The 18,216-nt window shown below is 34.1% G+C and overlaps 1 protein-coding gene across 1 annotated transcript; it reads left to right on the top strand.

The window, feature by feature from the left end:
- Positions 1-4,894: 4,894 nt before the first annotated feature.
- On the top strand, positions 4,895-18,125 carry LOC142545547 (transcription factor IIIB 60 kDa subunit). The gene is made up of 19 exons (XM_075652795.1): positions 4,895-5,574; positions 5,781-5,862; positions 6,466-6,541; positions 7,213-7,298; positions 7,410-7,486; positions 8,253-8,308; positions 9,809-9,922; positions 10,667-10,746; positions 10,875-10,961; positions 11,821-11,901; positions 12,548-12,715; positions 12,790-12,951; positions 13,890-13,962; positions 14,061-14,170; positions 14,395-14,475; positions 14,800-14,925; positions 16,233-16,322; positions 17,025-17,078; positions 17,839-18,125. Exons 1-19 carry the CDS (start codon positions 5,513-5,515, stop codon positions 18,013-18,015), a joined length of 1,842 nt encoding a protein of 613 aa, XP_075508910.1. The 5' UTR covers positions 4,895-5,512; the 3' UTR covers positions 18,016-18,125.
- The last annotated feature ends 91 nt before the right edge of the window (positions 18,126-18,216 follow it).

Consider the following 18,216-nt stretch of genomic DNA (forward strand, 5'->3'; position numbering starts at 1 on the left):
ATCCATTTTTTAGAGAACTGTGTAATAAAATAAGTTTTAAACTAGACTATTGATGACCTAGTTTAGGTCTCCGAGTGCACAAGGAGACGGGTTGATTCGATTTATATTTACAGTCAAAAGTTATATTTTTGAAATAACATTTTTTCGCTTAAATCAACATATATTATATATTTTTTCATAACATAACAAACAATTAATGATATATTTGCACTGAAAAATTATATTTTGAACATACAATTAATATTTATAATAAGTGGTTGGAGATTCGTCTCACAAAATTGATTTGTAAGACGATTTCATATGAGGTTTTGTAAATGTAGCATTGTGATATTTTTATAATACATTGTGTTTGATTAATGTGTTACGAAATTGATATTGACAACAACTGATATTACCTGATTTAAGAAGATCCGGGTAGTATGTGTGTGGGGCCCAGTTCGACATCTATGCCTATTAATTATAAATGGGTGAATTTTTTTTCAAATTTTCTAAAATAAAACGGGCAGCATCTCTCCAAAAATATAAAAGCATGTCCCAAGCAAAAGCCAAATAAACAAAGACAGTTCTAATAAAACAAACCATTGAGTGATTCAAGAACCAATTCGAAGTTAACTCGATGCTCTACAACTTTGATGAAGACCCTAACACCAAATCCAACCACACCAATTCCATATACACGAAAATCAGAAGGTACAAAAGTTGTTTTTGCACAGAAACAAAGAACCATCCTCAGGGGTGAGCCTTCGGTCGGTTCGGTTACCGACCAAACCAAATTAGCCAACCGAAATATTTAGTCATACGAACCGACCGAATTAATTTTCATAACCGATGAAACCCGAATCGATAAGTTTAAAAAAAATTATGATTTAACTTTAATTATATATGTAAATTTTCTTGAACACTACAGTCTACACAAATGCATAAAAACATAAAATCACACACATCACAAATGTATAAATTTTGTTTGAACACAATTAATACATTTTTTATAAAATAACAGTATTTATATATAAAAATTGATAAATAATAAAAATGTATTAAATAATAGTATTTATTATATCGGTTAATTCGGTTAACCGATTTCAAAAATTAAAACAGTAACCGAACCGATTAACTGATATAACCGAATTTTTTAAATGTGAAAACCGAATTTCCGAAGTAACCAAAACGAATTTCTGAATTTACTCGGTTCGGTCGGTTAATTCGGTTTAACCGAAATCTTGCTCAACTCTAACCATGCTCATATTTCCTTTAAATTTAAACCAAGACAAATACAACATCTCCAACATCTTAATATCTCAAATATCAATCCTAAATTTCGAATCAATTTCAAACTTGAATAAAAGTGGAAAATACTTACATCATCTTGAAGCCCATGGTGAGACGATCACAAATCTATCTTTATTTCATAATTTACTTGAGCAAATCACTCATAAAATGAGGAATAGAATTCGAAAATGGAAGGAGAGAAAGGAAGAGGATTCTTACGTGAAGGAAAAGGAGAAATAACTTTAATTGATTAGTCAATTACACACTTTAATTGTCTATTTTTAATTGATTAGTCAAAGTGTACACTTTAGTATTCGAAGTCCCCATTTTCTTTTATTACACGTTTTTCTTACGACTTTGACTTGGTCCAATAACTATCATTAATCTCATATTATTATTTGAGCCATTACAATGTGGGGATCCGGATTATCTGCTAATATTCAATAGTTTAAACGATGAGATTAAGTTTGAGGTAAAAGAGTCAAAACACACCACGACTTTTACTAGCAAAAATATGATCGAAGGGATCGAAATCTGCAAGTGGCAACAAACTCTCATGCACGTCAACACAGGCAGGCCAATTTTAATATTTGGAATGTTTTGTTGCCACCCATTATCCCCATACGGGAAAAAAATGGATACTGCAAGAGATCATAACAACCATAATAATGTTGTATATGATGGGTCTGACCATCACGACCACAAACAACTATGTTCCTATCATATAGAATGTTAGCATCATCATTGTCTTCGACCCAAATAGCGCCACTTGATCAGCAGATCGGCTATTATAATATCTCTGGTAGACGTGTATATTTTTGGAAATATGCAATCTTATGTTTATGATAGAAGAATGCTGATTTATCTTCTTTAGAAGGTGTGCATAAGGGTTTACTTTGATAATCTCCATCAACAAAGACCATGAGTTCTCTATCAACATCGGCGTCCGAGAAAAACAAACATCATATTAACCAACTCGCAACAAAAATATGGAGCTTGACATGAGAATCTATGTGCGCCACAAAATCGACATGAAGGCACCAATGCCAAGACATTGACACGAGCAATATCTCATTCATTGTCTGAATTTTTTTTAGAATACAGTTAGAAAAAAAACCCACGTATTTCATGTAGAAAAAAATGAAAATAGAAAAACAAATGAAAAAAATATAAGTAAAATAAAGACACGATAAAAACAACATAATACTTACTAATAGAAGAACATGCCATAGGAACGGACATAATACATGTTGTAGGATGAAATTATATCATTGAATGACAATAGCACGTGCGACATAAAAAAGATATAAATAGATCAAAGGGGGGAAAACGATCCAATCGATGCATACAAACATGATGAAAAGAACAAAGCAGCTAACCATTAGAAGCAGATAAGCCCGAACCACCAACACACCGAGACTGAGCAACACTATCGCCAAATTAAAATGATTACATGAAACTCTTTAAGAGAACACGCATGGTTGGGAGGGGAAAAAACGTGAGAAGACTTAGAAAATACATGAACTTGGAAGATGCAAAATGGCAGCAGCAAAGCAACTAGGAGAGAAACGAAGAGAGCGAAACACATACCCTGGGACAAATCCCGAAACGGCAGCCGGTCGACTACCCCGCGCCTTCTTTGCCAAAAAACGTGGGAAAAATTCAGGGTTTGGTCGTTTAAAGTTTGGCCTAGTTGCGGGAAGCAAGATTTCATAAAGGTTCGACCATTTTCCGACCAGTACAGCCGCGTTCAGCTACATCCGACGTGATTCCAATCTAGTGTTGCCGCGAGCTCCGGTTTCCGACCACTTTGTTCCTTGTTGAAGGTGTTAAAACTCGATTTTTCCGGTCACTGTTGTTGGGACTACAAGTTGCATCGGTGCAAATTGTTGTCTGAGTGAATTTAATTCAATTTGACTCAAATATTGTATCATTATTGATTACATATTGGGTTACTGTTGTAGGTTCCAGAATTGTGCGAGTTGGATGTATAATCTGGTTAACCTATAATTTTTTACAATAATTCAAGTTAATAAAATAATGGAATTCGAATATTTTGACTTTTTGAGATAAAGTACAAATTTTGGGAAACTAGAAAAGTTAGTCACTTGAATATTAGTTTAGCGTCATTTAAAGCTAAAAATATTATTTTACGATGAATAAAATGAAAATGATTGATTTTAGGTATTTTAGTCGAATATTAGAATTTTAGGAATTTAAAATGCCTAAATAGTTGATTTTGGATTTTTTTAGTGAATTTATATGGTTGTGAAATTTTTATATGATAATAAGACCATTTGAATTAATATTCAGGTGATTTGTCTAAGTTGACATTTCCAGGATTTTCTTAAGGATTTAAATTACTGATAAATTGTTGAGTTACATAAAGATAAGTTATTTTCACGATGTCTGACAGAGGCATATGACGATCTTGTGTATGATTTATTTGTTGATTTATGTGATATTATATGTTGAATCACATATTATTAGCTGATAATTAATATGCAAAATAAAATAAATATTTCTTTTGTTCACACACAATTTATTTTAGTTAGACATATCAATATCATTGAACATATAATGTTGAGTCTATATCTTATTGAGATCGAGTTATATTTCGAATGAGATCCATTATATATATATATAATATGACTCGATCTCAATAAGATATAGACTCAACATTATATGTTGAGGTAGTTGTTGGCTCCGAGAATGGGCCATATCCCAGGCACGGTCCGCTCAGTCGTGGACTAGCTCGAGCATATATGTATGATTGTCGATATCGGATCATTTGACTCCTGATATCTTGATAGTGCACTTATTCATGAATTGCATTCATGCTTCACATTATTGCATTTATATGTTATATAACGTGGTTTCTTGATGTCTTGTATTAGGGTTTTTGACCCCTCAAGAGGGGGATATCATGTCTTTTGTGTGGAGGTATTACAGGTGGTACATGTGGTTTGTATATGTCATAATTATGTTTGACTGTCACGTTTTTATGTTGTGTTTATTGAGGGCATATGTTGTTTATTTTGAGTATTTAATTTTCTGGTATGTCTTATCTATGGAAAGATCATGCCAAAATTTTTATAGGTTCAAACACAAAATTTTAACTCAATTTCCCGCTGTTTACTGCTTAATCATGATTGCATATTAATAAATCGTGATTAGGATAAGAGGCACTCACAGTTGGTATCAGAGCCAGTATGTGTGATCGCCGTACGTTATGACGCATTTTAGAGCTATGAGGCTACGAGCCAAAGCGGACAATATCACAAGTGGATAAATTTTTCGGATATTTCTGGACAAAATTGTAAATATTTAAAAATTTTAGGGGTTAATTGACAAAATTGAAATTCCTATGGCAAGATGGAAAATCATTTAAAAGAAATCGGGCTGGGCTTTAAAGTCCGTGTCTTTCATTCTATTTATGCTCAAAAGAGAGGACACTATCGCGTCGCCTGTCTTCTCTCTTTCCGCCGCCGCAGACGCCGCCGTCTCCGTCTCCGCCGCCGCCTCCCCGACGCCTGCCCGACGCAGCCGTAGCTGCCGTCGCCGCCTGAAGCCAAGAGGTACATATAGTAATCTTTTTTGCATCTCTCTTAGCATAAATAAATGAACTTTAATTTTTTTATTTAGAAACTTTCTCGCCTATACAGAGAGTTTTCTATCTCTTTTTTTACTATTGAAAAATAATTTTCATGTATCACAAAAGAGTTTGATGTCATAACATTATTTGTAAGGAAGAGGCTTAAAAGAGCAGGGATACTTTTTTTCTGACTCAGATGATTGTGGTCGTTGTTAAGGAATCAAAGGAGATTCCTAGAACCACGACTGTTTGAAGAGCTGGAATTGAGATTGAATTAAGGGTTGAGATTGAATGTTGAAAATTTGGATGAATTTCTTCGTAAAAAATGCTGGGGCCCGAAAAAGTTTGGTTCTTGGTCGGTTGTAGAATTTTGATACCCTTTAAACCCCTGCGTACTCCAAAACTCCCTAGCGACAAAACAGGACTGAGTGAAAGATCTCGAGTTCTTGGTAATTGGGTTTCCAACCGGTCAGTCCGGCTTCAGGAAACTTTGGGTTATCGGGTTTTGGGGTGCGAGTATAATTTTCCTTGTTTTTATTCAAAAAATTATGTGTAAGCTGGTGGTGGTTTCAAACTTTCATTCAATCATTTGATTAATGGATCGAATTTTTTGCATGTTTTGTTTATCAGATTTAAGGTCTTGCAAGCATGCCTTGGTGCAGTAACTGTGCCAAAAATATCACCAGACCAGACAATGTGGATGGGAAGATGTAAGCGCATCTAGATATGGTGTATCCACATTCCTTTCAATTTCTTTACTCTTGATTTTTCAGCTTTGGATGTTTTTAATTTTCACTGTGATTGTTTATCATAATTTAATTAGTTATTTATTTTTCTGTGTATTTCTTTAGTTGTTATTATTTGTCGTGATAATATTTGATAAAGGATGGTTCTTGTGTGACTTGTAAATACACAGATGTTGTTCACTTTGTGGAAGGGTTCTCGACGAGGACAACTTTTCTCATGAGCCTACATTTGTTAAAAATGCCGCCGGGCAGGTTTGTTCTTCCTTGAGTTGTTCGTTGCATGTGTATTGTTCTTGGTGATAGTTTTGGTACAAAAATTGTTCTAGTTGGGGAAATCTCTTTCTGCGTGTATGAAATCATATTGAGTTATCTGTATCTATCTCTCGTATCAATAATGCTAAAGATAATTACTATGTTGATTGGTTTACATTTGCTGCAAATTTTTTATTTTTTATTTCTTTCTGAATGGTATATTAGGTGTCTGCACACTGCCTGCTGTTAGATAAATTTTATGGTTTCTATTTTCATCGGTAAACATGGTCATAGCCAGGTTGAAGGATGACGAAAATCTTTTATGATATCTCTTACTTATCAGTTCACCATCTGTTCATCTCTGCTTGAATTTTGGTCTAATGTATTTCGATTTATTATCTTATGCTTGCATAAATATATCTGTTTGATTTAGTCCAATATACATATTCAATCGGCTTGTCAAAGGAAATTGAGAAAACTAGATTATAGAAATTAGCTTGAAGAAGAGGTCTATATACTTTATATGTACAAGTGATGTTGTGCATGTTCTTGCTTGCATTACTAGCTCATAATCTATAGTGATTGACTTACATTTATCCATAGAGCCAAATGTCAGGAACTTTTGTCAGGACTATCCAAAATGAATATTCGCTTTCTCGCGAGAGGATACTGGATGAAGGTAGGCTGGTGGATAATTTCTTGTCATCTTGTAACTACGTTGTAATAATATGCTGGAAAAGCACAATCCATGCATTACGTGTTGGTACGAATAAAGGGGATTGGCATAGAGTTTTGAGGTCTCTTTTGGAGTTTATTGATGATCACATCTAACTTCTCAACCCATCTAGTAAAAAATGTGCATCGGTTTATCAGAAGTTTATCTTATTTTTTCAAAATTGTTAAACTTTATTTTCATTGATGGTAAATTTATCTCATCCACTGAACCTAATGTTGTTACTACTATTTGCCCACAACCCTGTAAAGATGGGAAGTAGCAGTGGTAGCTTGTGTCATTTGTAACTTCTTTCCTTTTATGAATATTATTATCTTTTGTTATTAACTTCTGATTACTCGCTAAGATGTACAAATGGCTTGAATCATTCGCATTAGGCAATGCATATCTGCGTCAACAGAAGGGACGTACACTAGAGCATGATTTTTTACAATCTAGTTATATATTGAAAATATTTTCACATATGATGCAATATTTACTTCAAAAATTACTGAACAATTTAATACACGTTCATTATTGCACAAGTAAAAATTAATTGCTGTTACATCGTATGAAGAATCTCATTAGCAAGGAACAAAAATGTGCATTCATGTTTTTAACTTCCTTGGCCATTACAGCTTATAACGGGATAAAAGATATGATTTATGCCTTGGGGATTGATGGTGGTGATTCCATAGCTCGCCCAGCATTAGCCTTTTATACGGTATAACCCTTTATTATGACGTATGTGCCTATGGAGAAATATGGCTGGTTTTTTGTGTAATATTTAACGACCGTTGTTGGTTTTAACGGCAGAACTGTTATTTTTGTATAGATTGCACTCGAACGCAACTTCACAAGGGGCCGCAGGAAGGATCAAGTAGAAGCTGCTTGTCTTTACATTGCTTGTAGGTAAGAAATACATCCTAATAGTTGATCTCTGCTTTTTTTCCTCTGTATTTTATTCCATTTTTTAGTTGCTGTTTGTTCCCTGTTAGATAAGCTTGCCAACAACTTTAAGTCCATGTATGATGTGTATACTGCTTATGTTGTAGGCATCTCTGTCTCATATGTCGATTTTACTTAAATTTTTCATCTGTGAGGCCATATGATTTGATCTTCAGATTTGGGGTCAGAGACTTCTCATTGTGGCTCAAATTTTTTTCTCTTTTTCATGTACAACATGTTAGGTTATCTTGCAAAGTTGGTATTTTTGGTAGAATTTTTTATATCATCAAATGGTGGTATTTCCTTTTCCAAAATTCCTTATAATCTTCGTTATTTCCCCAGATGAAGTTCATGACCATATGATTATCTTTTTCTTCGCAGTCCCACTGCCCCTGCACAAACTAAAATAAACCACTTAGTGAGTCTGGTGACAGTGAGTTTGGATTTAATAAACCGAACAGCCCTCCTAGTGTCTCGACCTATTTTATTTTGGCATTTACTTTTGCTTTCCATGGATTAATAATTTAGTATATTTAAAACTTTGACATTTTAATGTATTATTGTACTAATCAAGCAGTCCCAAAAGCGATTCATACCGTATGGAGTAATTGCTTGGAGATCTCACTGGAAACTGTCTAATGAAAACTTGCAGTTTATCTCTATGTATATATGGTCTGCGAACATAATCATTCACTATGGCATAATATTTGTTTTCCCCCTTTTTTTGCAGGGAGAAAAAGAAGCCATATCTTCTTATTGAATTTTCAGAATATCTGCGGATAAACTGTGTATGTGAATCTTCCTTATTGAGAATATTGTTGGATCAATTTTGAACTAATTAGAATTCAATTTAGATTGTAGACATTTGGGTCCTTTAATTTTGTATTAAGTTTCAAAATGGGCATAACTAAGACCTAGAGACTTTTTCAAGGTTAACTTCTCTGTTAATTTCGCAAAAGGTTTCTAATGGAAAGACCTGAAAAAAATTCTAATCTGCACTCCATACTGGTGCTTATGATCATCATAAAGTGGTAACCCACTGTTATTACTCTGTTGTTACTTGTTAAGGTTAGGGACGCTTTTAATTTTTCTTCCTTGATGTCACCACTATTGTGTTTTTATTCATCCTTTTTTCCCTGACATTTCATGTGCTTATTGATTGGATATTTGTTCTTTCATCTACAGATTGCAGCTTACTACTCTGATACCCTTCCCCTTCTCTCCCTTTGTTAGATGTATACAAATTACCACCCAACCACGTGCTATGTTCACTCTAAGGGTCCATTTACTTGGGTTAATGGGATTCAATAGAATTGTATAGATAAATAATATTGTGACTATTAAAATATTTGAGTAGGATGTTAAATAGTATTGAATAAATAAAAACATATTTGGTTTGATTGATTAAATTTGGGATAAGATTATAAAATTACATTTTTTATCCTTTTCAAAATATTGTAATTTTGTATTTGATAATTTGATTTATGCAAGATAAATAATTAATGATTTGATTGACGTGTGATAAAACAATCAATACATAAATTGCAACCAAACATTTGATGGGATTGGATTATTATCCAAGTAGTCAAACATAACCTTGAATTGTGGCATTTTAGGCTTCTGATGCAAATTTGAATGGGTTTTTAAGCAATGTTTTCTTTTATATTTGATGGGTATGACTGCTGATATATCTAGTTTATAACCCAGGCATAAGAACGAGTTTGCTGCTTGTGGTAGTAAAGGCTCAAGAGTGAAAGTTCCGGCAGAATAATTACCTTCAATTACTACTAATTTATCTTTCAAATTTATTAGAACTGTACTGTTGGAGTTATTAATGCAGTGATTTGTATCTGTTGGAGTGGGACAAACCTTTACATGGTATGGGATATCCATGTTAAACTTCGGTATGTGATTGAATGTCGAATACAATCATATGTAAATGCTTGAATGTAAGGATCCATGTGGTTTGTGTCTGATTTTAACCAATAAAGGTACTTGAATAAAGCTGTGGCTCTTATGTACAGAGAAATCCTGCGTGTGTTGTGAAAAATGGACAGGTTTGAGGTAAAATCTTGATTGCTGTCCTCGGGTATTCTGTATATCAGTTTCCTAAGTCACCTGTAGTATGGATAACTAGGCTCAGACTTGTTGCATTCAGCCCATAGGCTCAGACTTGTTGCATTCAGCCCATATGAGTGGTCTGTAAAAGTAGGCCATGTTTTGAGGTGCTGTGAATTTTTCAATTTGTTTGGGATGATAATAATTTCTATCTTGTAATTTATCCCAGTTACGTGCTAGGTGCGGTATTTTTGCAACTTTGCAAACTTTTGAGCCTTCAAGAACATCCAATTGTTCAAAAACCTGTGGATCCCAGTCTTTTCATCCACAGATTTACCGATCGTAAGTAATTGTACTGATTCATTGCTGTTAAGAATGACCTGATTGTTTAAGTTTTTTTGTTAAAACAATTAATAAAACATAATCTATCAAGTTTCTGAGAATGGTTAAATTAAGTTAACACTGTGATATAAAAATGGACATATAACTCAATCACACGGTTTTGAAATGATCTCACAATTTGTGAAAGTTTCAAATCCAGAAGCGTAAAGCAGTCAATGCTCTATGCATGTGGAAATTAGGTGAAATTGATATTGAACAGTTTAGTTTCTTAATAAGGACTCATCTTTTCGCTCATCGATAGCTTCTCTGTTAGACTAAATTAAGACCCATGTTTCTCTGTAGACATGGCTTGTTCCTCAAACTGGTTATCATTTTTAGATTTCATTATTAATCAAGTTTCTGAGAGTGGTTAAATTAATTTCAGACACACTTGTATAAAACTGGACATAACTCAATCATATGCCTTTTGAAATGATTTCACAATTTGTGAAAGTTTCAAAATCCAGAAGCATAAAGCAGTTAATGTTCTATGTCAGCAGAAATTTGGTGTAACTGATATTGAACAGTTTGGTTGCTTAATAAGGATTCATCTTTTCGGTCAACAATAGCTTCTCTGTTAGACTAAATTAAAAACCATGTTTCTCTGTAGACATGGCTTGTTCCTTGCACTATTTTTTAATTTTTACACTTATCAGTGTTCAGCTTTTCCTCTTTTTAAAAAGCATGATTCTATCTTCTTTTTAGGTTTGTTCAATGGCAAAAAACCAAGTGTTTCGAGAACTGCACTTCATATTATTGCTAGCATGAAGCGAGATTGGATGCAGGTTCAAATTGTAATATTGAATTTGCACGTGTGCGAGAGAGAGAGAAACAGAGGGAAAGATTGAGATAGATGGATGATTCATTATGATTTATGTTTTGAGATGTCCCCTAATCCTTTAATTGCCTGCAGACTGGAAGAAAACCAAGTGGGCTATGTGGAGCTGCACTTTATATATCTGCTCTTTCACACGGTTTCAGGTGTTCAAAGTCAGAGATTGTGAGTGTAACCGGACATGCAATACTATTTTATAATATAATTGGTAAATGTGTGTGATGAACTTTATATTATCAGTTTCATATAGTTTTTTCTGTGTGAAACTGTAGAATGTTATTTTTTCGACTCCGTTGTCGTTAACTCGAGGAAATTGATTAGGTGTGCTTTACCCTGGAGGTTTTAATTTCTTGGTTTCACCAAATCTCCAGTTAGCTTGTGGTGTCACTTAACATTTGTTGATCGTACTATATCAGTAGAAAATGAAATGACACCCATTTCTTTACTTTTTGGCATTCTAGAATATGTGCTTCAAGTGAATCCATGAAAGTAAGTTAGCAAGTGCTATCGAACAGTTTCGATGGAGAATTATGAAACTATCCTTGTAGAAAATAGAAGTTTCCTTCTATAGTATTTTCAACGGGAGAATCTTAATGTTAGGTGTACATCTGATATGTAATGGCTTAGGGGTTGGCCTTAGAAAACCAGAAAAAAGTACATGGAATAAGAAGTGATTAGGCTAATAATTCCATTTTCAGTTCAACTTTTTTTTAAAAAAAATGATTTTGGTTAAATTATATGCTTTTATTTCATGCAGTAAAGTATTAAGTACTATTCATGAAAAAATTTTATTCTGCAAGATGGTACATCATTTTGATGTATACTAGCTTTGGTGTAACATGGGATTAACTGAAGTGCACCAGCTGTGCATGGTCTGAAACTTCCGCAATATCATTTTTATCATTTTATATTGCTTTACTCGTTGCTTTATATGTCACTGGGGATATCATGAAGGAATCCTCTCATCTGTTTTCCTCTTTCTCAGACAAGAAATACATAATAGTTTTCTGTGAATTGTTTTTAGATTAAGGTCGTCCACATCTGTGAAGCAACATTGACAAAGCGGTTGATTGAATTTGAGAATACAGAATCAGGATGCTTGACAGTACGTGCTCTGCAACCGCATTTAAATCCTTCTTGTGTGTGAATAACCCCAATTGTCATCACTATTATCAAGAGATAATATTTAATGGATATAGTTAGATGTTATTGCTTACTTAATGTTTCATAATTGATTACGATTTTCAATGTCCTTAATCATTTCATATATGCCAAGTTCTCTGGTAAAAAATATTTCGCCTAAGATCAATTGGAAGCTCCATTTTCTATTGTTTAATTGTTGTGCCTATATGCTCTATTTTTGGAAATACTCGTAAATATATGGACTTGGATTTGAAATCCTTTTATTGTTTTCCTATGATTCTGAAACTTGGCAAAAAAATTTACTAATTACCTTTTTCTTAATTGCTTTAATTTACATCGTACTTCTTGTTCTGTTTAGCAAATTAAAATGAACATTTCATTTTACTGGAAGGTTTCGGTAGGATTAGAAGAATTAATGTATCTAGCCGTCATCATCTTTTTTCCTTAATCAAAATTACTGAAGTGGTTTGGTGGGTGGGTAGTGAGGACTCCTATCTGCATATTAAAGAACATTTGAGACATGGACAATTTTATGGGATTGTTGTAGATGTTCATTAATGACGATACTGTACTTCTCTTTTACTGGGATAATTCTAATGTTTTACTAGATTGAGGAGTTCGACATCAAAGCTGAGGAGCTTGAGAAAGAGGAGAGGCTAAATAAATCCCACGGTAATGGGTTGACACCATCTGGGACTAGTGAGCTGCTTTGTGAACACAAGGGTAGTGGAAAGCCTCCTTTTGCCCATGGCCTCTGTGAAAGTTGCTACACTGACGTGAGCTCTACTTCCCTTCATATATACTCTATGCTTTTCAGATTCCGAAGCTAACAGTGCTTGGGTTGTTGCAGTTCATGAAACTTTCTGGAGGCCTTGGTGGATCAAAGCCTCCAGCTTTTCAGCGTGCAGAGAGGGAACGATTAATGGCAAAGGAAGCAGCTGATGAAAGCATTGAGAACATGGATTCCACCATATTGCGTAGGCCAACTGAAAACAAGAGTGAACTTTTAAATGTATTTTAGACAATATCGTTATATTTTCTCTCTTTACTTTCTTCCTTTTCTTAGAAAATTTAGTTTCACTTCTTGTCCTAAATCAAAAGATTAAATTTCTTCTTTCTTTCTTTCTAGAGCTTTACAATTTGAGAAAGTCCTACCTCACATATCTATTTGAAAGCTAAATACTTTGCTATTAAAACACCAGACATGAGCTTAAGCAAGAGAAACGATCCTTGTTTTGCTTGACATCAGCTGGGAGTGTGCCAGATAAAAGTCTTTTTAGATAGTACGATTAAATTACTTCATTGATAGTTGTATTAACAATAAAGATTGCGTTAAATTTTCAATTCTAACCGCCATGAATAATAAAAATCTTCTCTCCCATCCAAGAAAGTTTATGGGATCAATGCTCTTCCCATTTTAAGCACAATACGTCCTTGGAAAAATATCTTCTTATTTTTTTATGTTCAAATAGGATCATCGTTTTCTAAAGACTCAGAAGATTGCTACCAAATTATTTGGAGAAAGGAAGGCTGTGAGATGATTTATCTCATAAACTACAAGTTTGACTCTAGCTCTAAATTTATGTAGGGAAAACAAGCTTTTGAAAAACGTCAAATCAATGAGCTAGTAGATATAGAAATTCCTAAACTTACTGTTATAATACTGGGAAAGCTGTGAGAAGAGTGGCTCCGTTAGCTTGGCATTGACCCAAATTATGGTCTTCAATTCAACTTATCTGTGTTTGTATATTTATTTCTGATGGTCTTGTTTTATTTCATTCGTCACCGTTTCTGGTCATTCTTGATTGCATATACCTTTACTTTGTTATTTCAACAATTCATCTGTTTTCTTTTCGTCGTTTTTCATTTTACCTGTAGTAGTTTCGATGTTACCTTTTTTTGCTATCAATACTCGTTATGTGTGTTTTTAATTTCTGTTTCAACTATTAGTTTGATGAAGAAAGAGGTACCAAGAACACAAGAAATCATGAAGATGGGACAACAATGGAGTCAGACTCATCAGGTTTTAACCATTTGATTCTTTTGTAATGTCACGTGGATTTTCATGTACCTAATTGGCATTTTCCTGTAGCAAATTCTAATTTTAATCAATTAATTTAGAAGCTACCTTGCCACGAAAACATGTTCGTGATTCCGGTAACGACGGTTTACAAGGGGATGATGATATTTTTGAAGAATCAGAAAACTTTTCTGATATTGATGATATCGAGGTATACAAGTCTTCCCTACTCGTTTTTTAAAATCACCACTTGTTTTGTATTGGAATATCAACCTGCTTTCATTTTGTAAAATGTGTTATATCAAGGTATTTCATTTCTTGCATAGGCTTTTTATACTCAATTTTAATGTTTCAAAGACCAGTGAAAATCTAGTGACTGGTTTCTGATTCATTGACTTGTGAGCAGCCGCTAATCTGAAGGAAGAATACTTGCAGGTGGATGGCTATCTTCATAGTGAAGAGGAAAAACAATTGAAGAAGATTATTTGGGAGGAAATGAATAAAGAATATCTCGAGGTTTTGATTTGTTTTCGCTCAAATTGGCTCATTTTTGTAATTCAGGGGCATGATTTCATGACCTGGGGACTCTCTCCTATTTTGTCAATAAGCTAGAATTATGTGTGAGGTTCTTTGCCCACCAAATCTTTTAGGATGAACATACATGCTTTTAGAAAAAAATTTGAGATAGTGGCAGGTGTTCTGACTGCTCTAACTCTCGTATTTCTGTAGAATCAGTTGTACTTCGAAGGAAGTCTCAACACATGAAAACATTATGTTTATCTGTCTTATCTTTTTATTTTAATCAAGATATGAAAACTCTGTATGTTTTCAATATCACAGGAGCAGGCAGCTAAAGAAGCAGCAAAAAAAGCTTTTGAGGTCAATTTTGGTAACTGCTCAGAGGATGTACAAGCTGCACAGAAGCTTGCTGCAGCAGCTGCAGCAGCTGTGGCAAAGTCGAGGAAGGTAGTAATTCTGATCATTTGTTAATTCTCCTGTTACATTATGATATGAGTATTCCCATAACAGTGTAAAGTTTCCTCATTTGCTAGTTTTTTTATGGATTTGATGGAACGTCGACCTGTAACACCTGTTCATAATGTAAAAGTTTAACCTCTTAGAGAGAAGAAATATTTAATATTTAGTTGTTTTCAATTGAAAGGAACCAGGGGTTTAAAAACTAAAAAGAAACAATGAGGATTTCAATTGGACCCCCGTTGATGAAAGCAAAGCAAGCGGACTTCTGATTACTATCTTTGGGTTTTGACTTTTTCGTTCGGCGTAGTCCTCTTTGTTATTTTTTATGCTTATGGCTTGAAAAATCTGCATCAACCTTGTGAACGGATAGCTGATGGCAGTATAAGGCTTTGAGCAGTGTTTGCCGGTTCGAAAGCTAAATTGGTAGCTTTTTAATCTAGATCACATCGTGTGGACCTTACTTGGATAAGGTAGTCATAAATGCCTTTGGATGTTACGAATGAGAAGCTTTTTACTGGGTTTGCAGTTGGGCATTTGTGGTATATGCTTGGACACTCGAGGATACATCATTTATCCCATAAAGGATTTCACTTTACTGTTTAGGTCCCCTTACCCTGTGAAAGAAAGAAGCCTTCTTTTACTGGACATCCAAAAGGGTCCAATGAGCCCAACTATAACAATTCCTATGAAATTTAAATTGTGAGATGATAAATTGATAAAAATGATTTGAATAAAGATTGTGCATCATCCTGGAAGGTGGCTTTCTATTGTTTTTCTTCTTTCTTTCTCTCTTTCTTTCTTTCCTTTTTTTTTTTTTTTTTTGAGAATGCTTAATGAAGGCATTCATTGAAAGATCAAAAGCACAAATTGTTCCTAGTCCATAAAGTGGATAAAAAGTTTTGGTATGATAAAATTTCAATTAGACTTGTGCATTTGGAATGTGCTTGCAGTTCTCAAACTTGTACCTTTCTAGAGTTTTCGAGTAATTTGAATATCTGTTCTGTGGATGTACCATGGGGAAATCTCTCTTCTATTAATAGATGTGAATGTGTCTTCACCTGTAGCTTGAATTCTTTTGCCAAGAATATCTGGTTGTTTTACCTTTAGGTGATGTGCTTCTAAAATATTTATGTATTATATTGGTTAACAAACACTAATTGCCAAGTTACTTAGTTGTCCTTATTTTCTCATGTTGTACTACGATGGAAGGTATGTGAAAGTAGTTTGATCTATACAGGCTTTCTCTTGGTTAATGCAGTTATACTCATGTATTATCGAATGTATTTCATTTTCAGGAAAGACAACAGAAGCGAGCTGCGGATATAAAAAGCTCAGGGCCCCCTCAAACTGCAGCGGAAGCGACAAGACAAATGCTTGATAGGAAGGTAACTATTGCATTAAAGCTAACAGGTCTAGACTGCTGAAATTAACAATTTTTGTTTCAAAAAAGGGCATTCTGCGTGAAATGGGTTATGCTCTGTCTATTTTAACAGAGTATATAATGTATGTGAAGCTCATCCAGTAGTGGAAGCTGTTATATTTCGTCTTTTAGAGCCACAATGTGTCTATTTTAACCAATATGCTAGATAAGTAGATTAAAGGGGCTCTCTTGTAAGAAAAACTTGTTCCAGGCACCTTTTGCTTCTTGGTTCTTAGTTATCGAACTGTTGATAGAAGTTGGGAAAACAAAATTTATCTATTTTTAGCATATCGATATGTGGTCTTGCACTACTGGATTATCACTTACCTTGGTAACTATATATGTTGGGAAAAGGGTCTACAGCCAACATTTGAAAATATTGTTGGCACCAACGAATATAAGGTTCTGATTATGACGTTGAATATAACATGTATGCCATTAAATTGTCCTAAAAAAAGCTACCGTGAGCTTTATTTTTGTCTTTCACTATGAATAAACTTTTTGCACCTTTCAATAATGTGTTAATAAACTGCTTTGTTTTTGTCTCACTGATGAATAAACTTTTTGCACCTTTCAATAATATGTGTTAATAAACTGCTTTATTTTTGTCTCACTGATTAATAAACTTTTTGCACCTTTCAATAATGTGTTAAAAAACTTACTGCAGCGTCTGAGTTCTAAGATCAACTACGATGTGCTGGACAAACTCTTTGAGGAGCCTGTAAGTTCTTGTTATATTTTACCTACATTAGATGTGATCTGTTTGATGAGAGAATAACGATTGGCAAAATCCAAAAACATCTATCTATAAGCATGTTCCAGTTCCAAGACTTTTTCATACTCTGATCACTACTCTATCAAAGGCTTTCAATCTTGTGTGGAGGGTCTCTCCTTTTGTTCTTGAACGAACGAAGGGTTAATCTGTTATCTGTCCGAATCCCCTTTCAATGAGATTATTTTTTAATCACGTTTTGCATTAATGTGCACAATTGTATGTCAAAATTGTATCACTTGGTTGACCCACGTGATGAACAAAGTCAAGATGGAATACCTCAAGCGGAATTGGATCAAATAGGTTATTCGTTACCACTTTGTGCTTTGAAACAAAAGAGACCCTTCTATGCTTCATAGTTCATGGTATGAGGTTATCAGTGAGTTACCTGCCATTGCATCACGAAATACCCCTATGACCTACTTGAAATTTGTATCGCGCCAACATATAGTTTTGTATGATCCAAACAGCAATTAGCCGTAGTGTAATAATTATATGTGTGTCTCCCATCCCTTGTCAGTGTAATATATCCTGAAAACACGAAAAATTTAAACACCACATGCGCACAAGGCCATTATTGAGCCTTTCCCTGCCATAATTTAATTAAGTTTCGAGTTTCTAAAGGTATGCCTTAATGGAAGAGATACATAACCAACTTCGTTGTGCACATCTTGTGCTAGTAACTTGTGTCTAATTTCTCTTATTGCAGGAAATTTTGGAGAACTCCAAGAAAAGCCGTGTGGAACCCGAGCCTGATGGCGAGGATGATGACCATTTTAAACACAGTAAAGAAGATCTTGAGACAGAAGACACTCAATATCCCTACTATGAGAATGAAGAAGGTTTTGATTATGACGATGAATGTAACCTTTTTGATACTTACTAGAGAATCTATAAAATTCATAATTTTGTGTATTAGTTAGTCACAGCTTCTCAACTCCTTGTATAAATTTGTTGTTATTTAAGGTCCATAATTATAATTACATTTTCTCGTGATTGGTATCAAATTACAAAGCAATTTCAATTGTTTCAGGTTCTGTCTTTTTCAATTTTATATTTCTTTTGAATCCAAGTGGTACAATAACAT

The sequence above is a fragment of the Primulina tabacum genome, chromosome 5, assembly GCF_025594145.1.
Source record: "Primulina tabacum isolate GXHZ01 chromosome 5, ASM2559414v2, whole genome shotgun sequence".
Lineage (NCBI taxonomy): Eukaryota > Viridiplantae > Streptophyta > Magnoliopsida > Lamiales > Gesneriaceae > Primulina > Primulina tabacum.